This window comes from Pyxicephalus adspersus, chromosome 2, assembly GCF_032062135.1.
Source record: "Pyxicephalus adspersus chromosome 2, UCB_Pads_2.0, whole genome shotgun sequence".
NCBI lineage: Eukaryota > Metazoa > Chordata > Amphibia > Anura > Pyxicephalidae > Pyxicephalus > Pyxicephalus adspersus.
In genome coordinates, this window is record NC_092859.1 from 91,263,999 (window position 1) to 91,291,736 (window position 27,738).

Here is a 27,738-nt window from a genome sequence, read left to right on the forward strand (position 1 = left end):
ACACACACACACACACCACAAAGACATTGTAACTCCTCATAGCACCATAGGATATGAGCTTTCCTTCATGATTCTAACAAAAAGCTAAAAGCTGCATATGCACACACATATCACATAATATACGGTAGGTTCATTTTCTGATATTAATCATACCTACCTCTTAATGTCTCTGTGAGCATGATTGTTTTCATGTAAATATTTAATGCCCTTTGCTGTTCCTACTGTAATATCACATCTCCTGTTCCAACTTAATGGTGCAGTGTTATTCTAGAACATAAACACATTTATATTACAAACATTTAATACATAAATAAATGGGTTTAGTGATTCCGCCAGGGAATCCTTGCACGACTTTCCTTTTAATATGCAGCCTGTAATCAGGAGATATTAAAAAAGCAGTTTGTCTATTAACTCATATAATGTAGTTCCCAGGTTGCAAAATATTCTCCAGCAGAAAGATGGTCAGTTATATGCCTATATATGCACATATTTTCTTGGCATTGTCTAGGTGTACCATTATCACTTTTTCAAGGAATTTCTACATAAAGCTTCTTCTATTCACGGTAGGTGAACCATTTAGTCACTAATGCCAGCTATCTAGTTTTCTGGGTCACTTTTACTTCTCTTACAGTTACCTAATAAAACCCTTTTCCTTTACTTGTGGTGGGGGGGAAAGAGGGGGTTTCTTTGTCTTATTGGCCATGTACAGTAGCAAACACTTGCTATCCATTTTTTTTTTATACCATTCTTTATTTTTGAAAACATTTTTAACAACAAAAATAATACAGTAACCAATCTAGACAGAACAGGGTAGGTACGGCAAACAAAAACCAGCATGTTACACATTGTACAGAGACCTAATGAAAAACGCGGTGAAGATACATACAACATATCATTGTTAGCTATCCACCTTTTTTTAATAATGATGTCTGGGCATGTCCTTCTTTCTTTAATCTTTGTCTAGGCTTTTTCTCTATACTGCTAGTAATGTGCACAGGGGTTTAATATTACAGAAACAAAACAGTTATGACCCAGAAAAAATTAAAAAGGGAATAATTAAAACACGGGCATCAATACATAATGCATTTACTAAGACCTCCAAACGTATGTACTTCTTTGGTAGGCAAAATCAAACTAACCACAAATCTAGAACAGCTACAAAATGCTATTTTTTTTAACTAAAGTTTGAAAACATGTTCACTAAAATATTGCTATTAAATAAAAATGTTAAACACATTATTACATTTAATTTATGTATACGCACTTTATTTGGCAAGATATTCTAAGTGAGTAATGTGGTCTAGTATACAGAGCTAAAATGAATCAGCTTTGATTCCTATTTACTATTTTTTTTGTTAAATATATCACAAACTAAAAGTGTAAAGTATTAAACGCTTTACCTACTATATACTGCACATAATATACCAAAGCTTAAAGCATTACACTTCATAAACTGATGAGTTGATGTATATAACAACCTCCTTTTATAGAATACGCAGTAAAAATAATATATACAGCTGGCTACATACCAGGCAAGCTAATCTATCCAGCAAAGAGCCATTTGACATGTAAGAATAAACCAAGCAGTAATGGTCACCATCACTTGAAAAGCCAAGTAGTTTCACAATGTTTTCATGCTGACATCTAGAAAGATATAAGACAGAAGGTTTTATTTACAACAGGTAATAAATAGTACAGAACACTATATGCAGCCATGTGATTATTAAACAGTGGTTTTCTGTAACTTTTACCAAGTGATCTTGTATGTAATCTCATTTCTACAACAATAATGTCACATACATTTTGCTGGAACTTTTCAGAAATTTAAATTTCTGTTCAAACTGCACTTTTAGAATCTGTCTCATAACACCCTTTTATTAAAGCTGCTTTACCCTCTCTCACCTGCAGTATATAACCTAAACTGGTATGCATGTTAGACCTAATTCTGTTAATAGTTAAAGCCAGGCTAATTCACATTTAGAGACAGTTGGATGGGCAAACAAATTCAGTAATGTATATGGCAAGCTTTACTTAATGTCAAATGGAACATGATCTTACCTAGCCATTGTTTTAATTTCTTGATCAAACTGATCTTTAAGGTCCTGTAGGCTGCCATCTACTATCTAGTGAAAAAAGGGTTCATTTAAATTTTCTGTATAATTTGTTTAGGCAAAGACAATGAATAAATGATAAATAATAAGACACACTGTTGTCAGTTTTTTTACTGCCACTTTTTCAGACTTCAATTGTCCTTGGAAAACAACTCCAAAACCCCCCTCTCCAATTTTATTTCCTCCTTGAGCAAGTGGACGATCATCAAAATTTCTTGTAAGCCTCTTCAGCTCATCAAAGGAGAAAATTTGAAACCCTGTAACAAATATACATATTAGAATTATTTGGCTGATGCAGAAAAATACAGTAATACAATGACTGTAAATAGAATAAAATTAGGTCCAATACACACACTGGCCAAGCTACAGGGGGGTGCAGAGGGCGAAGCTATTCCTGCCAAGACTTCTCATTTGTGTGTTCATATTTTACATACAGTATATATTTTGCACTGTGCCCATTTTTTCTATATCATTGCTTTCAATTATCTTGTTTTGAAAAATTAAATTAAGCAAATAACATATCTTTTTAATATGAACCTGGACAATTTCAATTAGTTTAAAAGTGAACATAACTAGAGTAACTTAGGTGTGTCAGAACAATACAAAGCAGGGGATCCATTAAAAAATTAGTACATCTGAATTTTCTACTGACTTTCTATGGTTTTAAAAGTACAATACCTGTTTCTTCATCGTTCTCCTCCGGATCTGTGCTTTGACAAACGGGATTACCATGACTGATCTGGCTACATTTTTCAGGTGTGGTCTGCTGTTTCTCCAGTTTACCTATAGGTGTTGTTATGCAGGCAGCACTTGTTTCTTTATCTGTAGCACACAAATCCAATAGACAAATTAGACAATCTTAGATCTAAGTACACCGCTGTGTTTAAAGGGTGCTACAAAAACCTGAGTACGCCCAATACTTAAAATAAAATGTTGTAAGGTTTGCAGTATACCATGATATAAAGTAGGTAACACTGGTTCTCATTTCCAGTTCAACTTATTGGTATTAAGACGTGCTCTTTCAATCGGATCCTTTTTTTACTGAATATAACAACCAATTTATGATAAAAATTGAACAATATTGCAATGAATTAGACATTTGAATAACTAAATGATGTTCTAAAAGCATAGTGTGTATAAAAATATATAATTGTTTATGATATGTTATGATTTGTAACAAGTTTGTAATAGTAGTTTGCTTAATAAAAAAAAACTGAAGTAGTTATCTAAAAATGGCTAATGCGTGTTACCAGTGGAGGGATCATTATTGTAAAGGACACAGTAAAAAAATTGGGGCACATGACCTCAGTACTGGGGTCTAAAAATACCCCAAATGTCCTACAAGGCAAACATGTAAAGGACAATAAGCAACACGCAAGAACAACTTATTAGAAATCATTTGTTAATTGTTTTGAATATTGACTATCTGCAAAAAGTTTGTATGTGCTCCCCATGTTTGCATTGGTTTCCTCTAGGTACTCCGGTTTCTTTTTTTTCTTTTCTTCCCACATGCCAAAACATGTTAGGGTATTTGGTTTCCCCTCAAAATTGGCCTTAGACTGTATTACTGCCATATGACTATGGTAGGGACATTAGGTTGTGAGCCCCTCTGAGGGAAAGCTAGTGACATGACTATGAACGGTGCTGCGTAATATGTTAGCGCTAATAAATACAAGTAAATGAAAAAAAAATGTCATGGATTACTGCACTTTTTCATTACTTTTTACATACTCGATATAAAAACCTCAAAACAAGACAGCATTCAACCATGTTGTTTATAAATGATGCACCTGTGTAAGTATACAAAAAAAAAAAGTGATCTATCCTATATAAAATGGGAGAGGTGGTGGCGATTTTCATGTCCTGTGATAATCAAACCACCATTGCATAAATCAAACACTGGGCAATGAAGAATAAGCACCAGTGGTAGACAGTCAAATACATCTGAATATTATCCTGATCATTTAACATCTTAGCATTTCTTTATGATCACATTTACACAAGGTAGTGCATGATACAAGTTTACATATAACAAAAACATTCAGTCATTGTTCAATTTTGAAATGAAAGTGTTGTGATGATTGAAAATGCAACTAATAATGACCTGTAAAGCTTTGAATTCATAGAAGTTTGGGAGATGCTGAACCGTTTCTATGTCAGAAGCTGATGTTGTACTGCATATTATTAAAGGGCAGATAAAGTTCTTGTTAGAAGAATAAAGGATGGAGAAAGTTATTTCAATTAATGAGACCAACAAACTCATTCCTCCTGTCCTCCTGTCATCGACCCCCTCTGTTAGATGAACTGCAATGTGCAGTACAGAAGAGCCCTAATGGCTGAGACTGCTGCCCCTAAGTACCAACCAGGTAAAATACAGTAAATACTAATTTATTATACCCATACTGGCTATATTTAAAAACCGTCCTGTGGAGTCATGGCTTTATTTTGAGAAATGACTATTCTATTTTTAGAGATGTGCAACTTCATTCAACCTTGTTTGATTTTTACAATACGAAATAATACAAAACAATTTTTATATACCCTTTGTTTCTATAGTTTTAGTGTAAATAGAAATTACCACAAAGTAAAATTGAAGCTGCAGCCAAGAAATTCTTTCTCCGCAGTAGGTCAGTAAGATCCTGGACGGTGCAGTTTGTGGTCCCCCAGTCATAAAGTAATTCTTGTGTTGGACTTTTTCCCTTTTGAATGCTTCCCTCAAATCGCCTTTTAAATAAGTTATCAATATAAATTATTATAAATAGATATTATTAAATACATAAATCACACTATGTAGATGACCTATACACAATGAAAATGAAGCACCATACACAGTAAAATAACAATAATAGGATATATACCAAAACAACAGATTTAGGTATAAACCTGTTAAGCTATAAACTACTAATTGATTTTATGATGATCAGTGATTATTAATTATTGCTAAATACATTAAAAATAATGCTTAATTGTGAATGTAATGCCAGAAGTAAAAAATTTCCTTAAAATGCTTTTAAAATAAACGATAAATATAATCTATACATAGAGAATAAAAATATATTAGTCCACATAAAATAATGAGCTATACTTAATCAACATAAAGCACCATACATAATAAAATTACATAAAAACATTTAGCATGTTGTCCTATGGGACTGATAGGAATTAATGACAGTGTTAAAAATTATTAATAATACAGCAACATGGATACAATAAAAAAGACAGTTAAAACAAATTGGAATTCACTCATAGAAATGCAATTTTAATGGTAAAGTGCCATAGACCAGCCTTCAGAAACCTAGGTTTTCAGACTAACAGTTATGAGAAAAAGAAAGTACAGCTTCCTTCAAGTGCAATTTCCAAAAAATTTGAAGTTCATCATTTTAAGTGAAAAAGTTTATTCACAAGTTGAAAACATTAAAGACAGTTGCCAATCTTCCCAGAAGTGGATATCCCAGCATTTCACCCTAAGGTGCTTCTCTGTGCAATGCTCAGAGAAACTGCAAACAAACCCAAGATTTGCATCTCAGACTTTATAGACTTTAGTATGTTAAATGTTAAAGTTCATGACAGTACAATTAGAAAAATGAATTAACAATTGAATTGAACAAGAATGGAGGAGTGCCAGGAGAAAGCCTCATATGGCAGTACTGCTGTTTGCAAAGTTACATCAGAACAAACCATAGGACTTTTGGAACCATGACCTGTGGACAGAGGAGACCGAGGTGGAGATGACTGGCTATAATGTACAGAGCCACATCCGGCAAAGAATAAACAAAGAATATCAGCACAAACCCCTCATACCAACTTCCAAGAACAGTGGTGGAGGGACGATGATTTGGACTTGTTTTAGGCTGCAGGACCTGGGCAGTCATTGAATCAATCATGAACTGCTCAGTATACAACAGTATTCTAGAGTCAAATATCTGTGCAGCAGCTAAAGCTTGGCCAAAATTGGTCATGCAACAGGACAACGATCCCGAGCACACCAACAAATTTACAACAGAATGGTTGAAAAAGAAAACAATCAAGGCGTTGCAATAACCTAATCAAACTCCAGACCTCAAATGAAACAAAATGCTGTGGCAGGACCTTAAGAGCTCTATGTACAAATGTCCACAAACCTCAATGAACCTGAAGAAATGTTGTAAACAGGAAGGGGACAAAATTTCTCCAGAATGCTGATAAACATGACATGATTACTACTGCTAAAGGTGGTTCTACAAGCTACTCAATCTTGTTAGTGCTATGCCCCCTGGGGGGTGACACAGGGTTACCTAGGGAGTGGAGTTTAAGTGCCTCCTGGTCTTCACCAGCACTCCGCAACTGGGTAATGGATCAGTAACCCTGGTCACGGGGCTACTGCGCTATAGTCACATCACCAAGCCATGGCCCCCAGTTTCTTAAGAGCAGGATCAGATGGCTTTGGTGTAGGGACAGCCAACTAGTGAGTACAGTACAAGCTGGGTCTTAGCAGAAAGTGTAGAGGTGACCAGATTAGGGTTAGGGCTGAATCGAGGTGCAGACAGTCCAGAGTCAGGGCAGGCAGCAGATGATAATTAGGACAATGCAAAGTCAGGGCAGGCAGCAGGCAATATTCAGGATCAGGACAATTCAAGGTCATGTCAGAGAAGTCTCTCAAGGAAAATAATACTGGGTAAAGAAGCAGATAGCCCCCCAATGGAACCAGCAACCTGCACCTAGGACTAGAGGGGCTTAAATAGAACTAGCAGCCAATAGTAGGACAGGATTGGGACCAGGAACTAATCAGTTCATTGGCGGCAGGACCCTCTCTAGAATCCCCCTTTAGCTAAGCACAATGTACAGGGGATGCGGAAATGGACAGAATTCATATAGCTAAAGGGATGCAGAGGATGCTGAATACTGCCAAACAAAGGAGCACAACCAAATACTTGATCTCTTAGATCTTCTCTGCTGTACATCTCTGTAAGCAAAGGCTGAAAGGAGCACTGCAAGAAGAGGGGGACACCTGAGCAGAATGGTAACAAATGTTTTATAGCTGTGGCTATATGTAATATGTCACATATCCCAGCTGGCTGAAGGCTTCTCCTTCTGCATATCCCTGATCTCTGGCATACAATGGGCTTTCCTCTAATGTAAAAAAAAGCGATCTCACACATTCAATTACTTTTACTTTGCGCAGTGCGAGATTGGGTGATAAAGGAAGGAGAATCAAGAAAAAAGGAAGATGATGGTGACACCAAGCCGGAATGTAGATGGAAGACAGGACAGTGGACTACGATTGCAGACAGAGCGGTGACTTTCCACCTATTAGAATAAGTGGTATTTTTTTACTGATAAATGATTTTAGAACCTGCTAAGCACTTAATTATGTCCTGATACATAAAACTCTAGAATTGAGGCAATACATTCTGTATCACATGACTGTCATCCCTACTAAAGATATTTCCTAATCTGTTACCGTATATGGAACTGTGTGTAGCGGGGTTCCCCCGACGCTTTCTGTATATCCATCGCTATCACTTTCCATCCATCTTGGGGATCCAGGAAATCTGCCAGCTCTCTGAATAACCCAGGGCCCAGGTTACGGACAAACGTGGATGGTGTTATGGTGTTACTCATTTTCAAGCTGTGTAAAATAAAAAACAGGCAGATTATTTATTTCAGTCCAATATTCTAAAACCTGCACAGAACAAATCCAACACTAAACAAGAAAATACAAACTGTCTATTCATATATTAGAGCTGTATATGCTTCCTCCATATAGCTGACAGTCATGAGATCAAAAGATGTCAAAGGGAAAGAAAACTCATGCAGCTAGCATTTTTTATTGTTCTTTTACTGATCCTGCCACAAATCTAGTGCTCTCTGCAGTCTGTGAACTACAGCACACCTCCTGCCCACGTCAAATAGATGGGAGGGGGAAGGTGTTCTGTGTATAGGACACTCCCTGTTTATATGGTGACATTGCTGCTTCCCCATTCCCTAGCTTTAGATATTGCTAGGAGAGCCCCACTTCCTCCTGTGTGTGAACCCAGGGCTGCTGCTAGCCAGGGGTCCTCTATTCACCTGCCCAGTCCTGTGCGAATCCTTCTATGACAAGTCACTCCATCCTTTGCTGTACCATATTTCTGCTCCACATAGATATGAATCCCTCCTCTATATCTATGTACATGTTTGTACAAGTTTTATAAAGAAAAGAGGTGTGGCAGCACCCATACAGAAATGTCCTCACAAAGTATGACAGACACAACACCGACCTTACCCAGCTCTATGCCCAGCACTGGCCGCCTATCACCGCACTACACAGGTCGTATTTCCGCCCGCTTACACCACACTGGAAACTCCGGTGTACACAGCACACTGCCCGCACCCTTTGTGCGCCGAATCACTGCTATGTCAGACGGGGAAAAGGCATCTTACAGTCAGCTTGTACCTTTAAGAGGGTGTGTCTGGCTAATGTCTATGGCGCCGTTGATTGGTTAGTGCTAGTGGGGCGTGGTCTGTAATCAGGAAGTAGCTGCTGCTCGGAGGATGAGTGAGCCATGTGATAGTACAAGGTGTGTGCTGTGTGTGGAGGGGTGTAATGCCAGCACAGGGCATACATCTGGGCATAGAGCTGCCACTGCGATCTGTAATGGCTGGGCACTCAGCTTAGAAGCCACATGTATCGGTATTTCTGTGGGGTCTGGTGCTAATGCATAAAAAGCACAGTGATCATACCAATATAAATGGGGGCTGCATACCTGAGCTCCTCTATTATTATTATTTATTATTAAAAATAATCAGGATTTATATAGCGCCAACATATTACACAGCGCTGTACATTACATAGGGGGTGCAAATGACAGACAGTGACACAAGATCAGGAGCCTCCCCCAAAGAGCTTACAATCTAGAAGGTGGGGGAAGTAACACACTATAGGAGGGGAGATATGTAGTGGTGGAAAGTAGTGACACAAGGAGAGGAGAGGACCTGCCCCAAAGAGCTTACAATCTAGGAGGGGAGATATGTAGTGGTGGGAAGTAGTGACACAAGAAGAGGAGAGGACTATTAGACAGCAGGTTAGGTGACATGATGAATTGATTGGCCATGAGTTTCTTTGCATAACATAAACAATTGTCATTTTACCAATACAAATACTTTTACTAAGAAAGTGCTTGAGCAGGGTCTTTTATTGCAGGATCACTGGGTATTTAACAAAAGCTGCAGATTTCAAATAAAATAAAAATTGAGATGATATGAATATGTAAACCTAGTGAGCCCTATTCATATCAAGTTTCAGCAGAAAGTTATTTCCACACAGTTCCATTTTAATTATTTGTAGTGTAGGTCAGGGGTCATTGGCCATACAGTGCACTGGCCATACAGTTAGGGTCATGTCACAATAGTAACTTTGCAGCATCTAAAGCTAATTTTAGGCAACGCAAAAGACAATGGCACGCGTGCCTCGGAGTGGTGGAAGTTTAAGATCTGCAGCATTCTGCCATAGGCTCAACTATAGTCCCATCCATTCCATTCAAGTGAATGGGAGCAGATAGGATTTATTTTTGCACACGGCTGCAATAGATTGGGGTGCTTTCAGCTGCTGAAGCTGGTGATTCTATATCCAGTGGTAAACACTGCAGAAAGTCAATTGCTCAGCAACTGAGATATGGAGCGCTGGGCAGTACAACACTGATCTTTCATTGACTTTCACTTTCTCTACTAACAAAATGCTAAGAAGATTATTTATGGAGCTGCTACAAATGGTTTCTTCAAAATTGGCCATCTGATTTTATGTATCAACAGTCCACCCATTTATACACAACAGACCTCTGGTATCCACTGTTTATTTTAGGTGTGAACGATCTGCTCATTTTTTTTTTTTTTTAGATTATCCATCTTCAAAATGGAAGACCGGTTGTCAGATACATGCCTTGATTCTCTGTGTTATGTTAGCAATCACATTGGTTTTTATGGAACTATTAAAAATTCCCCAGCTGACTTTGTTGTCACAGAGATTGATGTCAATGGTCATCTGGTTACAGAGGATCACAATAAAGAACCCGAAGACAAACTCATAGATAATGATACTGAACCTCAGGTCAAAAAACAGAAGGCTGACCACAGTGAGGTTGAAGATAAAACCATTCCAGGAGAGGCTGGATGTAAAAATGTGTATGAACCAGTGAAGGATAAGATGGACGATGGCTCTGAGGGTCTTAGTTCTTTGGATTGTGAGGTTGGCTTCTACAACTTACTTAACCTTATGCTGAGTAAAGATGTACAAAAAGCGTTAAATAACTTTGCCAACTCTGTAAAATCTGCTTTCGAATCTCAAGTTAAAGGATGTGACTTATGTGAACTTTCCCTGGGTCTGTTCCCCAACAAAGATGACAGAGCCGTCATTCACAGTGCTGTGCGCCAAACATTCCCAATCCTGGTGACATTCACCAAAAACACAGAACTTCTAGTCAAACCAAATCTAGATTACCAGGAACTTTCTCAGCTCACATCTGAAGAGGAAGCAGGCAAATTCTTTACATTTTTAGATGCAAAAGTCCAAAATTCTACGTTTACATTTCATCCAGATGTGAGTAAAGAACACAGGACATCTGTGCATCATTTCATCAGCAGGAAATTCGGGAAGCTTGCAGAAACCAAATCATTTTCTGAGAAAGGCATTGATGGAGTGCAAAGAGTCTCCATAACCGTGAGGTTCAGAGAGAAAAAAAGCTCCTCTGGGAAAAGGCAGAGAACAGAAGAACAATCTGAAATATTTACAGGTAAGGATCAATCTGTTCCTGTCGCTTCATACAGGAAGTTTTGCTAGCTGTGTACAATTACAGCGTGAGAATGTATCCCTCATTTTGCATGTGTTTTTCATAAATAGATGTGAAAGTCCCAACATGACCAAGTCATAAATACTGTAAATACACATGTGGTCTCTAAGTACCCTAAATATTGGCAGTGTGTGAATGTTATTGGTGAAAAGTAAACTACATTATGAAGGGGAAGGGACTAGTGTGAGTTACTTTTTTTTATCAAAAATATTTTGATATAAGAAAACATATCATATATTGTATGAATTGTTTATTTACATATAATAGTATGTATAGTATGTATATAGGTATAGGCAAACAAAAGGTAAACCTGATAACAATAAACAGTGTCTAGAGGAGAGAATTAATATATATGATGGCTAGTTCATTTACAATTACCCTCTATCTTTATAACTACGTACTAAGTATTAAGTGCAAAATATGGTTCCACTACCTTACTCGTTGTTACTGACATTAAAAGGCAATATATATGAAATTATTTCTATTGTAATAATGATTGATTTAACCACATGGCAGTACTGACAGATTCTGGTCTTTGGTATTTTAATTTATTATTTATTTTTTCAACTTAAAGTTTTATTAAAGCAAAAGGCAGATATAGATATATATATATATATATATATATATATATATATCACAAAGGAAAATAAAATGAAAAACTCTATTATTTACAAAAACTACAAACTAAACAAAAACTAAGCAAAGAAGCACAAACTGTTCACCTTGTATGTAACTCTTTTTCAAACATCGATCAGGAGTGTGAAGAGGACAGCCTGAGAAAGCTATTCACTCTGTAAAGAACATCGAAAGACAACCTGATGTTCCTTCATTCCATCATCATTTTGTTACATTTCAGGCAACACAAAAATACCGTGAATTATAATAAAATATAATAATTCAGACCCAGAAGACTGCATACAGTCTCAAGTCCCTCCTGAGTGCACATGGAAAAACTATATCACTCTTATCTGATGGATGAATGCCCATCAAATGAAAGCTGAGATTGATAGTACAAGAAGGAGGTGATGACTCCAGGTACTGTAAATTGTAGCTTTTGGTTTATTATGACCAGTATCTGCTGCTTAATGGATTTGACTTGATCTAAAAAAACATAGTATAAAGTAAACTTTTTTTTCTTTTTTACTGTCTTCTGGAGTGAATCTGCAGGACCTGGCGGAAATAAGACTTTTTTCAATGTAATTACCATAACTATGTAACTTTATTTTTTTTGTAGCATTTAGTTTGTGTAAAGGATGTGATTGTGTTGTTGCAGCGTTTACCCTTGAGAAGGAGAACTTGGAAACACTAGAAGCTATCAGTTACCTGTCATCTGTCCTTGGTGTGCTTCCATCAGACTTCAGTTATGCTGGAATTAAAGATAAGAAAGCCATTACTTATCAGTCTATGGTTGTCAAGAAAGTAACCCCAGATAGGTAAGTTTTCTTCTAAGCTGGCTGTTCCTTATCTAAAACGGGTGTCAAACTCAAAAAAACCATGTCAAAGACCAAGTCAGGGGCCAGACTTGAAATTTATTGAAAAAATTGAGGAAGTTTACTACTTCGGCTATAACTAACAAAAACAAACCCCTCTACACAGACTTTAGGGTTGAAAAGACTTTTTTCTATCTAAAGCTACGTACACACTTCCAATTATTATCGTTGGAAAACGAACGACGAACGTTCATGCACGATATATACGAACGATCGTATAGCACCGATCCTGCACATAGAGGTAACGACACGATCGTTCGTAGATATTGTACACACAATAGATACGATCGTTTGAGCGATACAGGAACTATGTGCACGACAGGAAAGTGAACAGACGTTCGTTCATCACGCATGCTCTGACCATGGACGATCAACGAACGACCGTACACACGAACGATGTTCGTCCAATCCGATCCGTCGGTCCGGTCGTTCGTTTCCAGCGACTTTCCTCGTTCGTCGGCGTCGTTGGTTACTTTTTTACGAACGATTTTTTGCCCAATCGATCGTTCGTCGTTCGATTGGAACGATAAAAATTGGAAGTGTGTACGCACCTTAAGACTAATTTCTATTTATCTATGCAGGCTGAGTGTTTTTCATCCTTTCACATCACAAGTTTGTCTGACACTAAATATTACACTATGCAGTCTCTAATGAATTGAAACAAACACAATGCCCCTGGTAGTCAGGCACCATGTGATCATTGCCTAGGCTTTGTGTCACATGATAAGTGTACAGGAATAATGTCTATGTATTGCATGTATTGAAAAGGATGATGTGAGGTGGTAACGCGGGCGGACCAGCCAGATGTAGTTCATTTTTGGAATTCTTTGAGGGGCCAAAAAAAAAGGTCCTTGAGGGTCAGATTTGGCCCATGGGCCAGAGTTTGACACCCCTGATCTAAAAGCGTACATTTAGATACTAAAGTAAAAAAAATAGTCACACTGTACCAGTATATAGGTTTTAAAGGACATTTACCCATCAAATGATTCTTTGTATGTTAAACATTTGCATTTACATTTTAGTACAAATATAGTACAAATAAGTGGCTGCAAAAGGTGTTGATAATTCTTCCCCTTGTTGAAGAATGATTTAGGTGGTTTCGTTCTGATGTTCTATTTTATGTTTGCTTTCCATTTTAGAATGCAGAAAATTGAAAGTACACTTGAAAAAAGGGGTATAAAAATACATAATGTACGTCCTGCAAAGTGTCATATACATCTTGGACAGCTTTCTGGCAACCATTTCAAACTAATTTTGAGAAATGTTAAAAATCACTGCGGTGACACCACAAATCTGCCCCAGGGAATTGAAGATGCAGTGCACAATGTCAAGGTATGGAGTTTTTCAGGACTGTAGATCACTGTTTGAGAGTATGATAAAGATAACTGGTCAGTATTACATATGCAGTGTTTTCCATTTTTGTATTTCCCCAAAGGTTCAATTTATCATATGATAATTATATTATTTTATTTGTGGATGATGCCTTATTATTAATGACACTTTTCAGAAATGCATAATGGATTTATTTTTAAAACCACTAATAAGTGAAAATTAAAGCAAAATATAGACAGATATAAAATAACCTAATTTCACTAAGTTCTAGATACATCCTTAAATTAATATATAAACAATTCCTTAATCAGTCTTTGTTGGCCTCCTGCAGTATTTGAGATCATCAGCTGCAATTCTGAGATCATCAATTTTTGCCTTACATCCGAGCTTATCATTTTAGGTGAGAGGATTTTTAAACTATTATGGACCTCAAAGATTTGGAAAAGGACTGAACATGCAATCACAGGAAGTTGGATTAGCTTTACTAAAAGAAGAAATGGTAAGAACACTTTTATAAGGGAGTGATGATAGGAGATAATGGGGTTTTGATTATTACATGTACCATTTTGTTTTTAAGACATTATTGGCTGGAGAGACCTGTATAAAAATGGTCCAACCAGTTATTGAAGTGTTTAAACTAATCATCTGTCATGTTCAGTGTCAATAAAAAGTAAACCATTCAATACCAGGATCATCATATGAAGCATTTTACACCTATTTTGGTAATAAATGAATTGTGTATGGCCAAAAATGACCACCACTGCCCATCAAATTTTTATGTGATAATAGGAAAGCTGCACACAGTGATTTCATCTATTTGCTTTTATACTGTACATAGGCCTTTCTTTATATTGAACCAGTCAGTGACATTGGCAGGGCTGTGGCGTTGATACATACAACCTTCGACTCTGACTTCTCAGTTTATGGTACCTTTGTAGCTGACTCCATAAAATGTAGTATACTAATTATGTACTTTTATATTATGTGACATACAAGGCATTCTGTCACTCCCAACACAAATCAGTGATTGGTGTTTACCATCCTGTTCACCATTTTTAATCTATATGAAGGTAATGTTGCTTTTTTTCTACTGCAAATACCCACAGTGTTTTTTTCCTGGTGCCCACCTAAGCAGCTTGCGAAAGACACACAATAATCCCCCTTACTCGCTCACATTACCTGACATTGGGCCGCACAGTCCTCTATCTGCTGCGGGACAAGCAAGAGAGAAAGAGGTACCATTTTTACAGTCTTTGGTATAACCTGATGTGGGAACAAACCAAAGATCTATCAGTTAGGAAACAGGTGCACTACCTGTGCAAGATGATCACTACCAACATCAGGCTACTCTGTTAAATCCTAGCCTTAAAAACACAAAAGACACATCTTGGAAAATATTTAGCTTTTTGGTATTTTGTTTTATCAAAAAGTAAATGTGTGTGTGTGCATATATATATATATATATATATATATATATATATATGAAAATTAAATTTGTCTTTACCAGTTCTAAACTTTGGAACTACACCCTTTGATTAACTCAAAATAAATGAAAATTAAAACTACAAAATCTGAGCTTTAATCCTTTAGCAGGTAAATATTTGTATTACCTGCCAAATAGAAAATGTTTTAACATATTGTAACATTTTATTTGTTACAATAAATTTTATTAGACGTCAGAATCAGTACATTTTTGCTGACTTTGGGTTCCTTCCAAATCCACATCTTTGGTCAATAGGCTTTTGTTCACTTCCAGTGGGGTTAAAGGGTACATAAACCCTAACAATGAACTTCTGTTATCTAGTTTTATCTGTTCAATATATATTCTATATCTGTTTAAAATACGTGTAAATATTATATATGAATTTAAACCTTGGTTAGATTCTCACTATTGCTGAATAGCAAAGGCTTGAGGTTTGTTAAAGGTAATATAATGTAGTAAACAGACTAAGGGGCCAATTTATATTTATATTTATTTTTTCACCCAAAATTGTATGAATCATGGGTATAAGTGGATTCACGCATTGTCTGATGTTAAAATATTTATAAATAGTTCAGCTGGAAGTCTTGTCTACCTTTCCACAGTTAACAAAGTGTTTATTATTGTTACAGCTTATATTTGAATGTTTTCAGTTTATTATTTAATACATGAAAGCGCTTTTCTTCTTTAGGCACTGTCAGTGAAGTTATTCTTCACACCAGAGGACTGTGATGATCCTGTAAACAAAGCGAAAAGATACTTCTTTGAATCAGGCAAGTTTAGAATTACAGTTTTCTGTGTTTAAATTGGTGAAATGTAAACAAAAAGGTTTAGGCTCCTTTCTCACTTGCAGTTGAAACCATAGCTGTTAGCTACTTCCAGGCACCCTTCCTCAACTACTATGCTGTCAACTGCAAAGTTTGTCCACCGTTTTGTTTTGAGGTTTAATTCAGTTGAGGTGCAGTTCTTCTAGAGGAGGAAAAGCGACCGAGTTGCCAGATCTCCATTGTTGTTGATCATTTCCTTTCCCCATAAATACTATTTCAATCTGCCTTGAGGGTGGCTTTCTGGTGCTTCATCACAGCATGGAACTTTTGCCTTTTGCTTGGATGTCAGCTGAAATTGTTCTATATGATTATTTCAGGGGATGCTAAAGGTGCTCTTGCATTGATGCCTGATTTTAAAGTGCGGGAACGGATGATGCTGCGGGCTTTAAACAGATATGGAATGAGTGACGAGGGATATGTACGAGGCTGGCTCAGTATTCCACATTCAATGCGCATCTTTTATATCCACGCCTATTGCAGCAAAATCTGGAATGAAGCTGCTTCTTACCGAATTGCTACTTATGGTTTGAGAGTGGTGGAAGGAGACCTGGTATTTTGTAGTGACAATGAGAATCAGAAATCTTCACTAGCTGATAGAGTAAGTAAATTATTGGAAGGAGGATACCATTGGTTACATGACATGAGAAGTTATATTATTAAAACACTTTATGGGCCATAAATATCCCCTATGAAATCACATCAATACCCCCTGTATACTCCCTCAGATTTGTTACACACAGCTATACGTTCTATCCTTGAGCATATTCAAAATGAGTGAATAAAGCACAACTGACTTCATTTGTTTCAAATAGAATATATATTACAATAATACCATTACAACGAGGTATATTATTTGCATTCTGTATTACCAAAAACTTTTAATGTTACTGTTTTCATATAGGTTCATATTGTCACAGCCACAGAAGAAGCAGACGACATATATTTAATTAATCAGGTACGTTTTCTTATCTATCTATATCTATCATATGTATGTATGTATGTATGTATGTGTGTATGTTCCACCATCACTTGAAAACGCATGGAGACATTGAAACCAAACTTGGTAGACATTTGGCACTGCTGATCTTTGTACAGCGCTGTGGTATATGTCAGAGATATATAAATGTATATTTATAGTGTGTGACTGTGGGGGGACATTAGAGTGTCAGCTCCTCTGTACAGAGACTGATGGGCCTAGCTTGGTGTTTCATTGTACAGCACTATGGTATATGCCAGAGCTATATAAATCTATATATAAATCGTATGTATGTGTGTATGTTCCACCATCACTCGAAAACGCATGGAGACATTTCAACCAAACTTGCCAACATATGACTGAGACTCATTTGAGTGCACCAGTCATCTTTGTACAGCGTTGTGGTATACGTCAGAGCTATATTTGTATGTATGTATGTATGTGTGTATGTATTGCTCAGTGACAGTGTGTCTTTTGCTTATATTTTCACATACTTTTTTTTGGACTTTTACAAATTTCTGGCCTGTAATAATGCCTTCGAGAAAACGTAAGGCAATTGGCTGTGTGCAATCAAACGCAAGAAAATCACTAAAGCTTTATTTGATTCATTTTTCCTGTAAAAAAAAGATTGCAATAAATAAATTCCCGGGCAATGCCGGGTAATCAGCTAGTATGTTATATAAAGTAAGAATGTAAATAATGGCTTAAATTTTTGGATAAACCCAGATCCAAATATTGAAATAAAGCAGGTCATTGATTTTAATAGTTTCATTATTGCCCTCCATGTGAATCTATTGTGACGATGGTTGCATTGAGCAGAACAAGAGATTGTAGAGGCATATCAAGGAAGAATTTAAACTAATTTGTAAGTTAACTCAAAGCGTAACATATGAACATAAACAGGAGCATAACAAGAAAAGAAATCCTTTGATACTATCAAAAAAGAAAACAGGAAATTATGAAAACAAGATTGCATTTTAAATTTTGTCTTCTCACTCTTTAGTTTATTGTTGAAATGCAGAAATTATGTTCATAATACCAAAAAAAGATAAGCATTAGGTTTCTTTTTCAGAGAGTAAAAGTGATTTTAGTGCAACTCCAATATTTTACATGTGAAGGGCATTTGTTTAAAGAAAATGATCCCTGGACATTAAGAGGATCCTGGGTTCTAATATAGGGGTATTAGGAATATGGTGGGCAACTGTATTCTATTTCTTTTAGTGACAAGGAACCCATCTGTGTTCCCGCTGGGGAAATTATTCTATTTGTCCTGCTAACTATTACCAAGACTGAAGGTGTGTTTGTTACAAAATATTTTTCCCCAGAATATGAACAAAGGAAAAATCATTCAATGTTGAATTTTCTCTTGTCATACATCAAGTGGGTATTTGTAGTAAACATGCAGTATATACGTTCCAGCTAAGTGAAGAAGAACCTGAAGAAGTTATAAACTTTCTTATACTGTGTACTTCATTCCTTTGCCTATTTATAGACTTTATTGTATTTTTAGGTGGTTTTGCCAATGCCAGGACACAGTGTTAAGTACCCTTCTAATCAAGTTGGTGATTGGTACAAGGAAGCTCTAGCCAAAGCTGGTCTGCAGTTCTGTAAATTTCGAGTTGGCTCCCTGCAGCTGAATATTCCAGGGTGCTACAGACATATACTCAAATACCCAAGAAACTTATCATATGAGCTTTTGGAGGAAGATGATTTCCAAAATCAAGGGACAGGAAAATGGACAAATGCAGAGGTTCTACAATCAGCAAATCCATTGTTGAAGTTGTCCTTTGAATTAGATTCATCTTGTTATGCTACCGTCTGCCTCCGGGAGATGATGAAATATTACTTTTGATTCTCATTTGCCATTTGATGTTGTGCCATTGTATGCTAAGCATATAACAATTAAAGTGATATTTAGTTTTAAATGTTTGTGAAAGATGAATTCCAGGCAAACCTTTGAAATAATAAAACAGCTTCCTACCAACATACATTGACCTCATTTTTCTATAATAAAATTAAGCAACAATGCTTGGTTATCCACAGCATGCAGCGTGTTGATGGGGGCATCAGTCAGCTTTTTATTCCTATAAGCACAGTAAGTAATCTTAGTTATTCAGTATAAAGTATCACAGGTGGATTCAGGGACTTCTATAGTAGTTCTATATGGTATTAGATATTTATTTAACGTTCTTTATTATTTTATTACTTACATTTTATAAGGTTGCCATTTGTATTTTATCCTGCAGATGGCACTATAAAACTAACCAATATATGTTTAAATCTGTTTCTTATGCAAGTTAACTATATCCACTTATTTGCTAGAAAGTCACAAGAAATAGGTCTGTCACCAGAACCTTCTATGCTTTGATGTTGCTGCTTTGAATCTGATTTCTGGAACTAGTCTCAATGCAAACAGCAATATGTTTGCAAGAGTACAATGGAGTCCACTTCCAACTGTTACATTTATGAAGCAAAAAAATTAAAGCCAGTAGCATTAATTGAGAATCCTTATGAATTAAGGATCAAATCATTCCAAAGTTTGTGATGAAAAATGTAGCTAGTCAACATTAAAAGAATCACTAAATACTACAGCCTTTACCTTGTTTTATTCTTTAGTCATGGTTCCCTGTGGACTTTGTAACATCCCTCTATTAATCTTACAAAGCAATCTATTACTATCTGCATTATCTCAGTAACTGCAGGGGAATGACAGGGTTTACCCAGGCTACCTGTAGTGCATTAGTTAGGAATCCCTGCTGTAGTACTTTTATGTGGAGCCTCAATCCCTGTAATGATCTCATGCTGAAATGATTTTTACTCTTGTACAGATGTTTAGCGTATGAAGTCTTTAACACCATGTAAGTCATGCAAGTTGATTGGAAACTTTATTTAACCTCTTGACAGCAAAAGACAATTTCCAGCCTCCCTTGTCTCCCTCTTTAGCCCCTGTAGGGAGAGAATATACTGGACATGCAGTTTTTTTTAATGTGCTTAGACTGTATGGGCATGATTTTTTAAAGCTCTCTTTCATCAGTGAAGCTGGAGGATCCAGCAAACCTAGAATAAATCTGGGCCAGGATTAAATCCATTCCAGGTTTACTGGATCACCTAGCTTCACTGATGAAAGTGTATCCTCTCCAGCCTTGGAAAGTTTTCATAAATCAGGTCCTATGTGTCCCAATTGAGCAGGAATTATCTTATAAAAGCAATTACATGACCAGCATAATTGAGATGAATTTGAAGTAAGCTTGTGCATTGCTCAGTGCAGGCCAAAGCAACAGGTACCAATGCTGCAGTTTATGCTTAACTACCTTTTGCTTCCCAATTTGTAATACGTGCAAGAAGGAAAGTTCCTGTGTAAGCTTTAGGTTTGTTTTAGTCTAGGTATTTACCTTATTTCCATACTGCCAGGTGCCAACAATAATGCCTGATACCATGTGCCAATTATCAATGGAATCAGATGGGAGGAACGACATGGAAGCATGGGGGCTTGTTCCACTATACCCACAATTAGCATTTTTTTTCTTTACTGGCAGATGTGTACAGAATATTGTGCAAGGGCAAGTGAGTATAGACCGCAGAAGGGGCAACATTAGGTACATCTTTTCCTTTGCTCAGCTTTGACAAATCACAGGTTCAGGTTGAAAAGAGTCTCTAAAGAAACTTGCTTCCGATTTTCACAGAATTGGCATATGTACTAAGAATGTCTTAATTGGATTACTGGAAAAACAAAGTACTGTATGTATAATAGTTGTAAAAAGAATTGTGTAAAGCTTTAGGTAATGTCTGAATTAGATCTTGGTTAGAGCAAAATAATTAACAAGGTATAAAAAGAGAAGTTACCTTATTTATTTAGGCAGAGCTCCACACCAACTATTTGTATTCAAGTAAAGGAGATAAACAAGATAAATTAGACAGTCCAGGGTCGGTGCTCATCAGACGCCAGTCTCCCAATCTAACAGTGCACTCCTCACCTATAGCAAGACCTCGCTCTGCCTTGGGAAGCTAGTTGTGCTATCCGAGCACATAACAGCACTTCCCCTAGGAAGGATGGTGTCTGGGGGAGTATTGACGGAGGATCAGGAGCCCACAAGAGCAGGACAGGACAGGACACAAGATGAAGGCAGAGAAAGATATATATGAGGTAGAACAGCTAAAGGAAAGCTGGGGATGCTGCAAGCTGCCAAGCAGAGGGCAGACAACCAATTCCTTGATTGCCTTCACTGCTGCAAGCAACGGCACCGGAGAATAAACGGCACTATACTGCTGTGCTGCACAGCACAGGAACGCTGGACAGATAAGCAGCCCCTAACATTAGAATCCCAAATGTGAATGTGGTATTCTAAATCCTGGGATTGTGTATTAATGAGACAAAAATACCATTTTGTGGTAATCATTAAAAAAAAAAAAAAAAAAAAAAAAGTCTAATGGTTATAGATGCTAATATATTAGCTTATTTCTGATTTGTTAAAAAGACATCTGATTATCTATTTACACAATGATTTATTATGATTATTATTATTATTATTATTATTATTAAATTGTGGTTTTATTTAATTTTGTTGAATGCTTGGTACCTTGGAAAAAACTACTTTTAAAAATCTCCCTCGTTGGATAAGTGAAGGTTACACTCTATAAAATGTTACTCCTTTAAAAGCTCAAGATCACATACAGCCACTATTAAATGGATACCTTAATAAGATATGGTAAGCGGCAATCAAAGAAAGCTGCTGTTACCTAAATATCACAGTTGCCGCCAGAAGGTACTGGGGTAACCTGAAAGTCAACTTAAAGTAGTTTCTTTTTCTAATGAGATCAAAGGTGTTTCTTTTGACCATCAAACCAACACAGCACATTATCTTTAACAAACCAGGTAGAAAGTAAAGCATGGTGGTGGATGCCTTAATGTAATGAAATTCTTGGGGAAAAACCTAATGTAGTCAACAGAAAAAAGCTTTGTAATTCAGCAAGACAATGGGCCTGATTTTTTTTTTAGATCGACTATTTTGGGTGAACCTGTGTTGTCAAGCAAACCTGAAATGGATTTGTTCCAGGATTAGAATCATAATATGTTGCCAACATATTATGCAGGCCTGTACATTAAATAGGGTTTGCAAATGACAGACAGAAACAGACAGTGATGCAGGAGGAGGAGAGGACCCTGCCCCAAAGAGCTTACAATCTAGAAAGTGGGGGAAGTAACACACAATAAGAGGGGGATATGTAGTGGTGGGAAGTAATGACGGTTTTAAAAGACAGAAGAAGATGGGTAGGCAAGTTTGAAAAAATATGTTTTGAGTGCTCTTTTAAATGAACAGAAAGTAGGAACAAGCCAAATAGGACGAGGAAGACCATTCCAGAGAGTTGGGTAAGCTCTAGAGAAGTCTTGTATCCGTGCGTGTGATGAGGTTATGAGTGAGGAAGTCATTAGTAGGTCATTGGAGGAGCAGAGAGAGCGGCTGGGGGAGTATTTTTTTTACCGGGTCGGAAAGGTAAGTGGGACAATAACTGAAGAGGGATTTGAAGGCAAAGCACAGGAGCTTGAATTTGATTCTAAGGTGAAATGGAAGCCAGTGAGGAGAACTACAAAGAGATGCAGCTGAAGAGGAGCGGAGGGAAGGATGGATGAGTCTGGCTGCAGCATTCATAACAGATTGTAGGGGAAAGAGTCGGGTTAGTGGAATACCAGAGAGAAGGATGTTACAGTAGTCCAGAAGAGAGATAATAGGAGCATGTACAAGGAGTTTGGTGGTCTCTGGGGACAGGTAGGAGTGGATTTTGGAGATGTTGCTCAGGTGAAAGTGACAGGACTTGAAAATGTTCTGATGTTCTGAAGAGATGTAAGCAATTCAATCCAGGTTTGGAGGATCAACCATGTTCACTCATGATAGGTTATCTTCTCCTGATTTCTGTATGAACAGGCTTAGTAAGCTATCTATAAAGACAAAATTGCAGAAGAATGGCTTAAACCAACAATGTTGATGGTCCAGATGGCAAAGTACAGATTTCAAGGTGATACTTTATTTGTGTTTGGACTTTACTCATTATCACTTTATAATATGACAGATCCTAAGCTATTTTGCAAAGAACAATGATAAAAAATGGAATGCAGATTAGCATAGCTGATAGAGACCTATTCACCTGAATTCAAGGGTGTAGGTGCTGTCAAAATGCATCAGCTTAATTCTGTCTGAGACAAGGTGTGTGCTTCACTTTTTTCTTTCAAATGTTACTTACACTCATAGTGATCTGTTTTCACTTTGACACAAAATATTCTTTTGCTGTAAATTAAAATGATATCTGCTGTGATTTAAAGGTTTTTGACAGTAAAACTTTTTTAGAGGTAAATACTTTCTATAGGCACCATATACATAGTACTAGGCATCTTTCATTTCTCATAAGTTAGAAATTGTCCAGGAATAGAGGAGGGAAAAGGATAAAGGGCACCTTTTAAATCTCAAAAGCCTAATACTTTCCAGGGATGGAAGAGGATGAATGGCTTTATGGTTCCAAAAAGTTTATTTATGAGTTTGATTAAATAGGTGAAATAGAAGTATGGATTTGTTTAGAGCTGTGCCTAAATTGTAACACCTTAAGAGGATTGTCAAGGAGAAAACTGTCTACATAGCTATCATCTGAAATCACTCGTCAAGTAATCCAGTTGCCCACCACTCTTTTAATGAAAAAGTATTCATTTTATCAACATTACCTGGAAAAGATAAGCACTCCAATTCTCATAGGTAGAAACTCCTGCACTTTATAGCTAAAATCAACATCAGTCTACAACATTATAAATTAAAAAATAAATAAAATATTAAATTTTGTCCATTTGACATATTCCTTATATATAGGTGGCACCCCTTACAACCACCAACCATTGGAAATGACGTCCCTTATGTACACTAGCAACTGGTCTCCAGAAGTGTTCTCTATCAGTAAAAAAAAAGTAAAATACTTATCCAAAGTTACCTGCATGAACTTGGCAAATGAACTAATAAAATGACAAATGATTAACCTATAAAGGAGCTCAAGGGAACAGAAACTGTGAACAAAATCCCTAACCCTGGAGCTTCCTTACCATGTGTAGGTCAAAAACTTAGGTCACACATATACAACGTCTTCACAATCCTGCTAGCCAGTGCCTCGCATTTTATATATACAAGTCCATGCATATATATCAGTATTTTTTCATCATTTACTAAATCAGGTTCTTTATGTCTGATCTCTGCAAGTGCAAGAGTATTTACTACAAAGCCTGAGCAGGGCTTTTGAACTGAAAAATTAAAGAATTGCAGCTAATTGCAAACAGGTCACTAATAGGAACACTGAAGAAATACATCCTGGATTTTATTGCCATCCACTAATAATGTACTAATTGCCTTAGAGTTTCTAATTCCCATCACTTCATCATAAACTTTGTATTTGATTTCCTGGTGACCTGTAACTTCAAGCTTGAAAATTTCCTGTAAATAGGCCCATTATCCATTATCTTGTATTCACACGACCCTTCACTTTAGCTTTCGTCAGTAATTTACATGCACTGAGATCAAAGAACGTTTCATGTTTCGTTACAAACTTCAACACACAATTTGTTTGCATCTGTTATAATTTTGTCAACAGCTTTAGGTCATTGTACATTTCTTTTAGGTATTTTTTGTTTAAAAAAATTCTTTAAAAAATGTTCTTTTTAATTATTGACATTTAGATGCTCAGACCAAAATAATGTTTAGGATATATAAGCCTTTATTATTTACGCTAACAAACATTAAAACACATACCAAATGTTAAATAAACTTTTTACTGTTTAACTCATGGTGATCACGTGATTGGAAACCATGTTGACTGATTCCTTATAGTGTGCTGTTAGTGATAACGCAGTCTTTTTACAAAGAAAATGTGCCATTGTATACATAGAAGAAGTTCTAACTGGAAAATTAGAGAATGCAACCTGTGAAATAACCAAAAGTGTGCACAGAATTTGGAGTTGCCACTGAAAATACAAGTGGATGGATAAAAGTTGAAAAAAGTTAAACGTTTTGCAAGAGCCATTAAGGTGAAATGGGCAAGAGAAGCACAGAAATCTGTAGATTCACATTGAAACACTTTTGTCAAAATCACATCGAATTTTGCATCTTATCTGCATGTGTACCATCCTATGGTATGTAAGAATGAATGAAGAGGCTACAACTGCCAAATGATATTCATTTAGGAGCAATAGTACAATACAATAGTTGCAATGTCAAGCACAAATGGCTAATTAATGCATATGGTAGGGAATATGGCTGTTGTATGGCTGATGATATGTTGGTTCTTGAATTCTAGACAGTAAACTAAAGTTTCATATTAGGTTCTAAGCTTATATTTCTGCCCCATTTATGGACTAAAAATGTGGCCAAAAATAAATTCCAGCTACCAGTTACCAAAGTAAACCAACTTTAATCTTTCTTCTAATAATAAATGTGTTGAAATGCCTTGAATACACGTGGGTCTGTCCTGGGATTTAGTAACTTTCTTTAGGACCAGACCAACATCTGGGTATGCATCCTTTTACTTTCTATATACAACCACAGTGGTACATTAACAGTGTTGTGTTGCTTTTGTATCCATTGGGTCTGATTTAAACTTAGAAATTATTTTGGTAATGATTGGAAACATTTACCAACTAATAGCAAATGGTTTAAGAAATCCATTGCAGGTTTGGTGGATAACCCAAGTTCTCCCATAATAGTCTATCTTCTCCACGCTTGGAAAACTTTAATAAATCATTCCCATTATCATGCCCAAATCATGCAAAAAAAGTCTTATGATTTTTCAGTGATTTCAAAGTAATGTAAAAAAACTTAGGCAGAGGCAAGCTTACCCAGAAATGCAGACTAAATATATTTATACTTTTTAACCCATCCCAAAAATGATGCCATATATCCAAATAATCATTTAATAACTATTTCACACTGACCATATTGTTACAGAGAAACAAATTCTTTTTTGAATAAGAAAGACCTGTATGTTTTTTCAAGTTTTACATTAAGTAGGAAGGATGGCAATGTCTGTTGGTGATTTTACCAATGCACTCTCCTATGAAAAATATATCTAAATGTTCACTTCTGCACAGTAACCCCCACAGAGACAATACTCCTGAGGAACGTATCACCTACATCATTAAAAACATCAATGGGTTGATTAAAATCAATGCAGAAACATTCCCTTGTAGACTGAAGATTTTGGATATCATGACTAAGTGCTTATACAATATAGCAATAACTAATTTTTCTAAACAGTAATTGCATTTAAACTGACTTTTTTCCCACTTATATTGTATTAATTTCATTGTTATACCAGTTTGTCATGTTAGCTCAATAAACTTAAACACATGTTACTAATCAGAGATCTTTGACAAAAAGGTATTATAGTAACTCTGCCACATCACATGAATGTAATGTAAAACCTAATTTTTACAGTAAAAAAAAAGACCTTCTTTTTGACAGCAAGATGATGCATGCTAACATGCTAGATGATGCAATAACATTCCTGTAAAGAAAAAAGAAAAAAAATTACATAATTATAAGGAAGGACTTTATTATAAGATAATAAATTCTAGCAGTTCACTACTACAGTACTTGCATAGAGTAGGTTAGGCCAGATTTAATTAACAGTGGGAAATGCTAAAGGTGTATGGTTGAACAACATTGAACGAGTCAAAAGTATTTATTACACAGACTGTATTGTCAGAAATTATGTGCAAGTGTCAGATGTATATATTAGCGGTCGCCAACCGGTGGTCCGTGGCTCTGGCTTCCATACGGATTGTAGGCTCAAGGTGGTAGGTGGGTTGTGGCATTATGACATCACTCTGGGGAAAGTTTCTTTCCCTTTGAGTGGCATACAGCTCCTTGCACGTGCGCGGTCCACAGTCCATTTATTTAGTGGGCCGTAGTTCCGAAAAGGTTTTTCAACCACTGGTGTATATGTACTGAAACAGCTAGGGGTGCCAAATTAGCACACATGGCTTATCCTCACACAATTATTCAATACTTTTAAAAAATGTCAATAAACAAAACATGTTAAATTGTTCAAATTGTTGTAATTTTAGGCACCTGCACACCTGCACAAAGGTACCTGCACACACCCAGGTACACTTATATGTAAATTCTGCCTAATGTCAACATGTGACCTGCTTACTTCTTTCCACTGCACCTCTATATTGGCCTGTGAGGTAACCTATCACAGTAATAGATTATTTTAAAGAATTGGCATGTAAAGATATTTCCCAGGGTGTGGATTTTGGTACAGGCTCAACTACAAATGAAACACACGTCAACAAAGTCAAAATGTCCCTAGATGTCTTTGAAAGTGATTTCAAACTAATATCATTGACACAAGCTCATTGCCTTGACTCAAGTACTAATAATGGTGCTCCATTTAGTTAAAGTGATCTGTTCATATTGAGATTTTTCAATATAGTAATTTATTAAAAAGTTATTGATTAGGCAAAGGATTTATCTGAAACCAATAAAGACCTAACATTTAATGGTGAAATATAAGAATTTAAACCCTTTATAAAGACAGCTTTTGCCAGCGGTTGCCAACTGGTGGTCCACGGACAAGAAAACTTTGGTGGTCCGCGGCTCTGGTCGGTACACCCCTGAGCAGGGTCAGAAGAAAAAATCCGCTGGGGGGGCCCACCGGCCAGAGCTGCAGACCATGTCCCCCGTACAAAT

The 27,738-nt window shown here is 36.5% G+C and overlaps 2 protein-coding genes across 4 annotated transcripts in view; one reads left to right on the plus strand and one right to left on the minus strand.

Moving 5' to 3' along the window:
- The window catches only part of IRAK4 (interleukin 1 receptor associated kinase 4), a 15,328-nt gene extending 6,853 nt beyond the window's left edge, over positions 1-8,475 (minus strand). Inside the window, exons 1-8 of one of the 3 annotated variants that reach the window (XM_072401455.1) lie at positions 8,356-8,475; positions 7,552-7,719; positions 4,690-4,835; positions 2,790-2,933; positions 2,208-2,368; positions 2,059-2,123; positions 1,530-1,644; positions 158-267 (exon numbers count right to left, since the gene is read on the minus strand). In XM_072401455.1, coding sequence (XP_072257556.1) covers positions 158-267; positions 1,530-1,644; positions 2,059-2,123; positions 2,208-2,368; positions 2,790-2,933; positions 4,690-4,835; positions 7,552-7,712 — 902 coding nt within the window. In that variant the 5' untranslated portion in view covers positions 7,713-7,719; positions 8,356-8,475. Of the gene's footprint in view, positions 1-157; positions 268-1,529; positions 1,645-2,058; positions 2,124-2,207; positions 2,369-2,789; positions 2,934-4,689; positions 4,836-7,551; positions 7,720-8,159; positions 8,300-8,350 lie in introns of those variants that run through there. The other 2 variants (XM_072401456.1, XM_072401457.1) reach the window with 2 other exon arrangements.
- A 136-nt stretch (positions 8,476-8,611) lies between these two features.
- On the plus strand, positions 8,612-19,004 carry PUS7L (pseudouridine synthase 7 like). The gene is made up of 9 exons (XM_072401459.1): positions 8,612-8,650; positions 9,966-10,858; positions 12,189-12,348; positions 13,545-13,737; positions 14,138-14,236; positions 15,909-15,990; positions 16,362-16,642; positions 16,946-16,999; positions 18,531-19,004. Exons 1-9 carry the CDS (start codon positions 8,625-8,627, stop codon positions 18,870-18,872), a joined length of 2,130 nt encoding a protein of 709 aa, XP_072257560.1. The 5' UTR covers positions 8,612-8,624; the 3' UTR covers positions 18,873-19,004.
- The last annotated feature ends 8,734 nt before the right edge of the window (positions 19,005-27,738 follow it).

What these genes read in the sequence shown, in the direction of transcription:
- PUS7L (XM_072401459.1), top strand. Translation starts at nt 8,625, where the DNA reads ATGAGTGAGCCATGTGATAGTACAAG. An exon ending in AAGATACTTCTTTGAATCAG is followed by an intron (nt 15,991 to 16,361) that starts GCAAGTTTAGAA and finishes TGATTATTTCAG; the next exon opens with GGGATGCTAAAGGTGCTCTT. An exon ending in ACATATATTTAATTAATCAG is followed by an intron (nt 17,000 to 18,530) that starts GTACGTTTTCTT and finishes TTGTATTTTTAG; the next exon opens with GTGGTTTTGCCAATGCCAGG.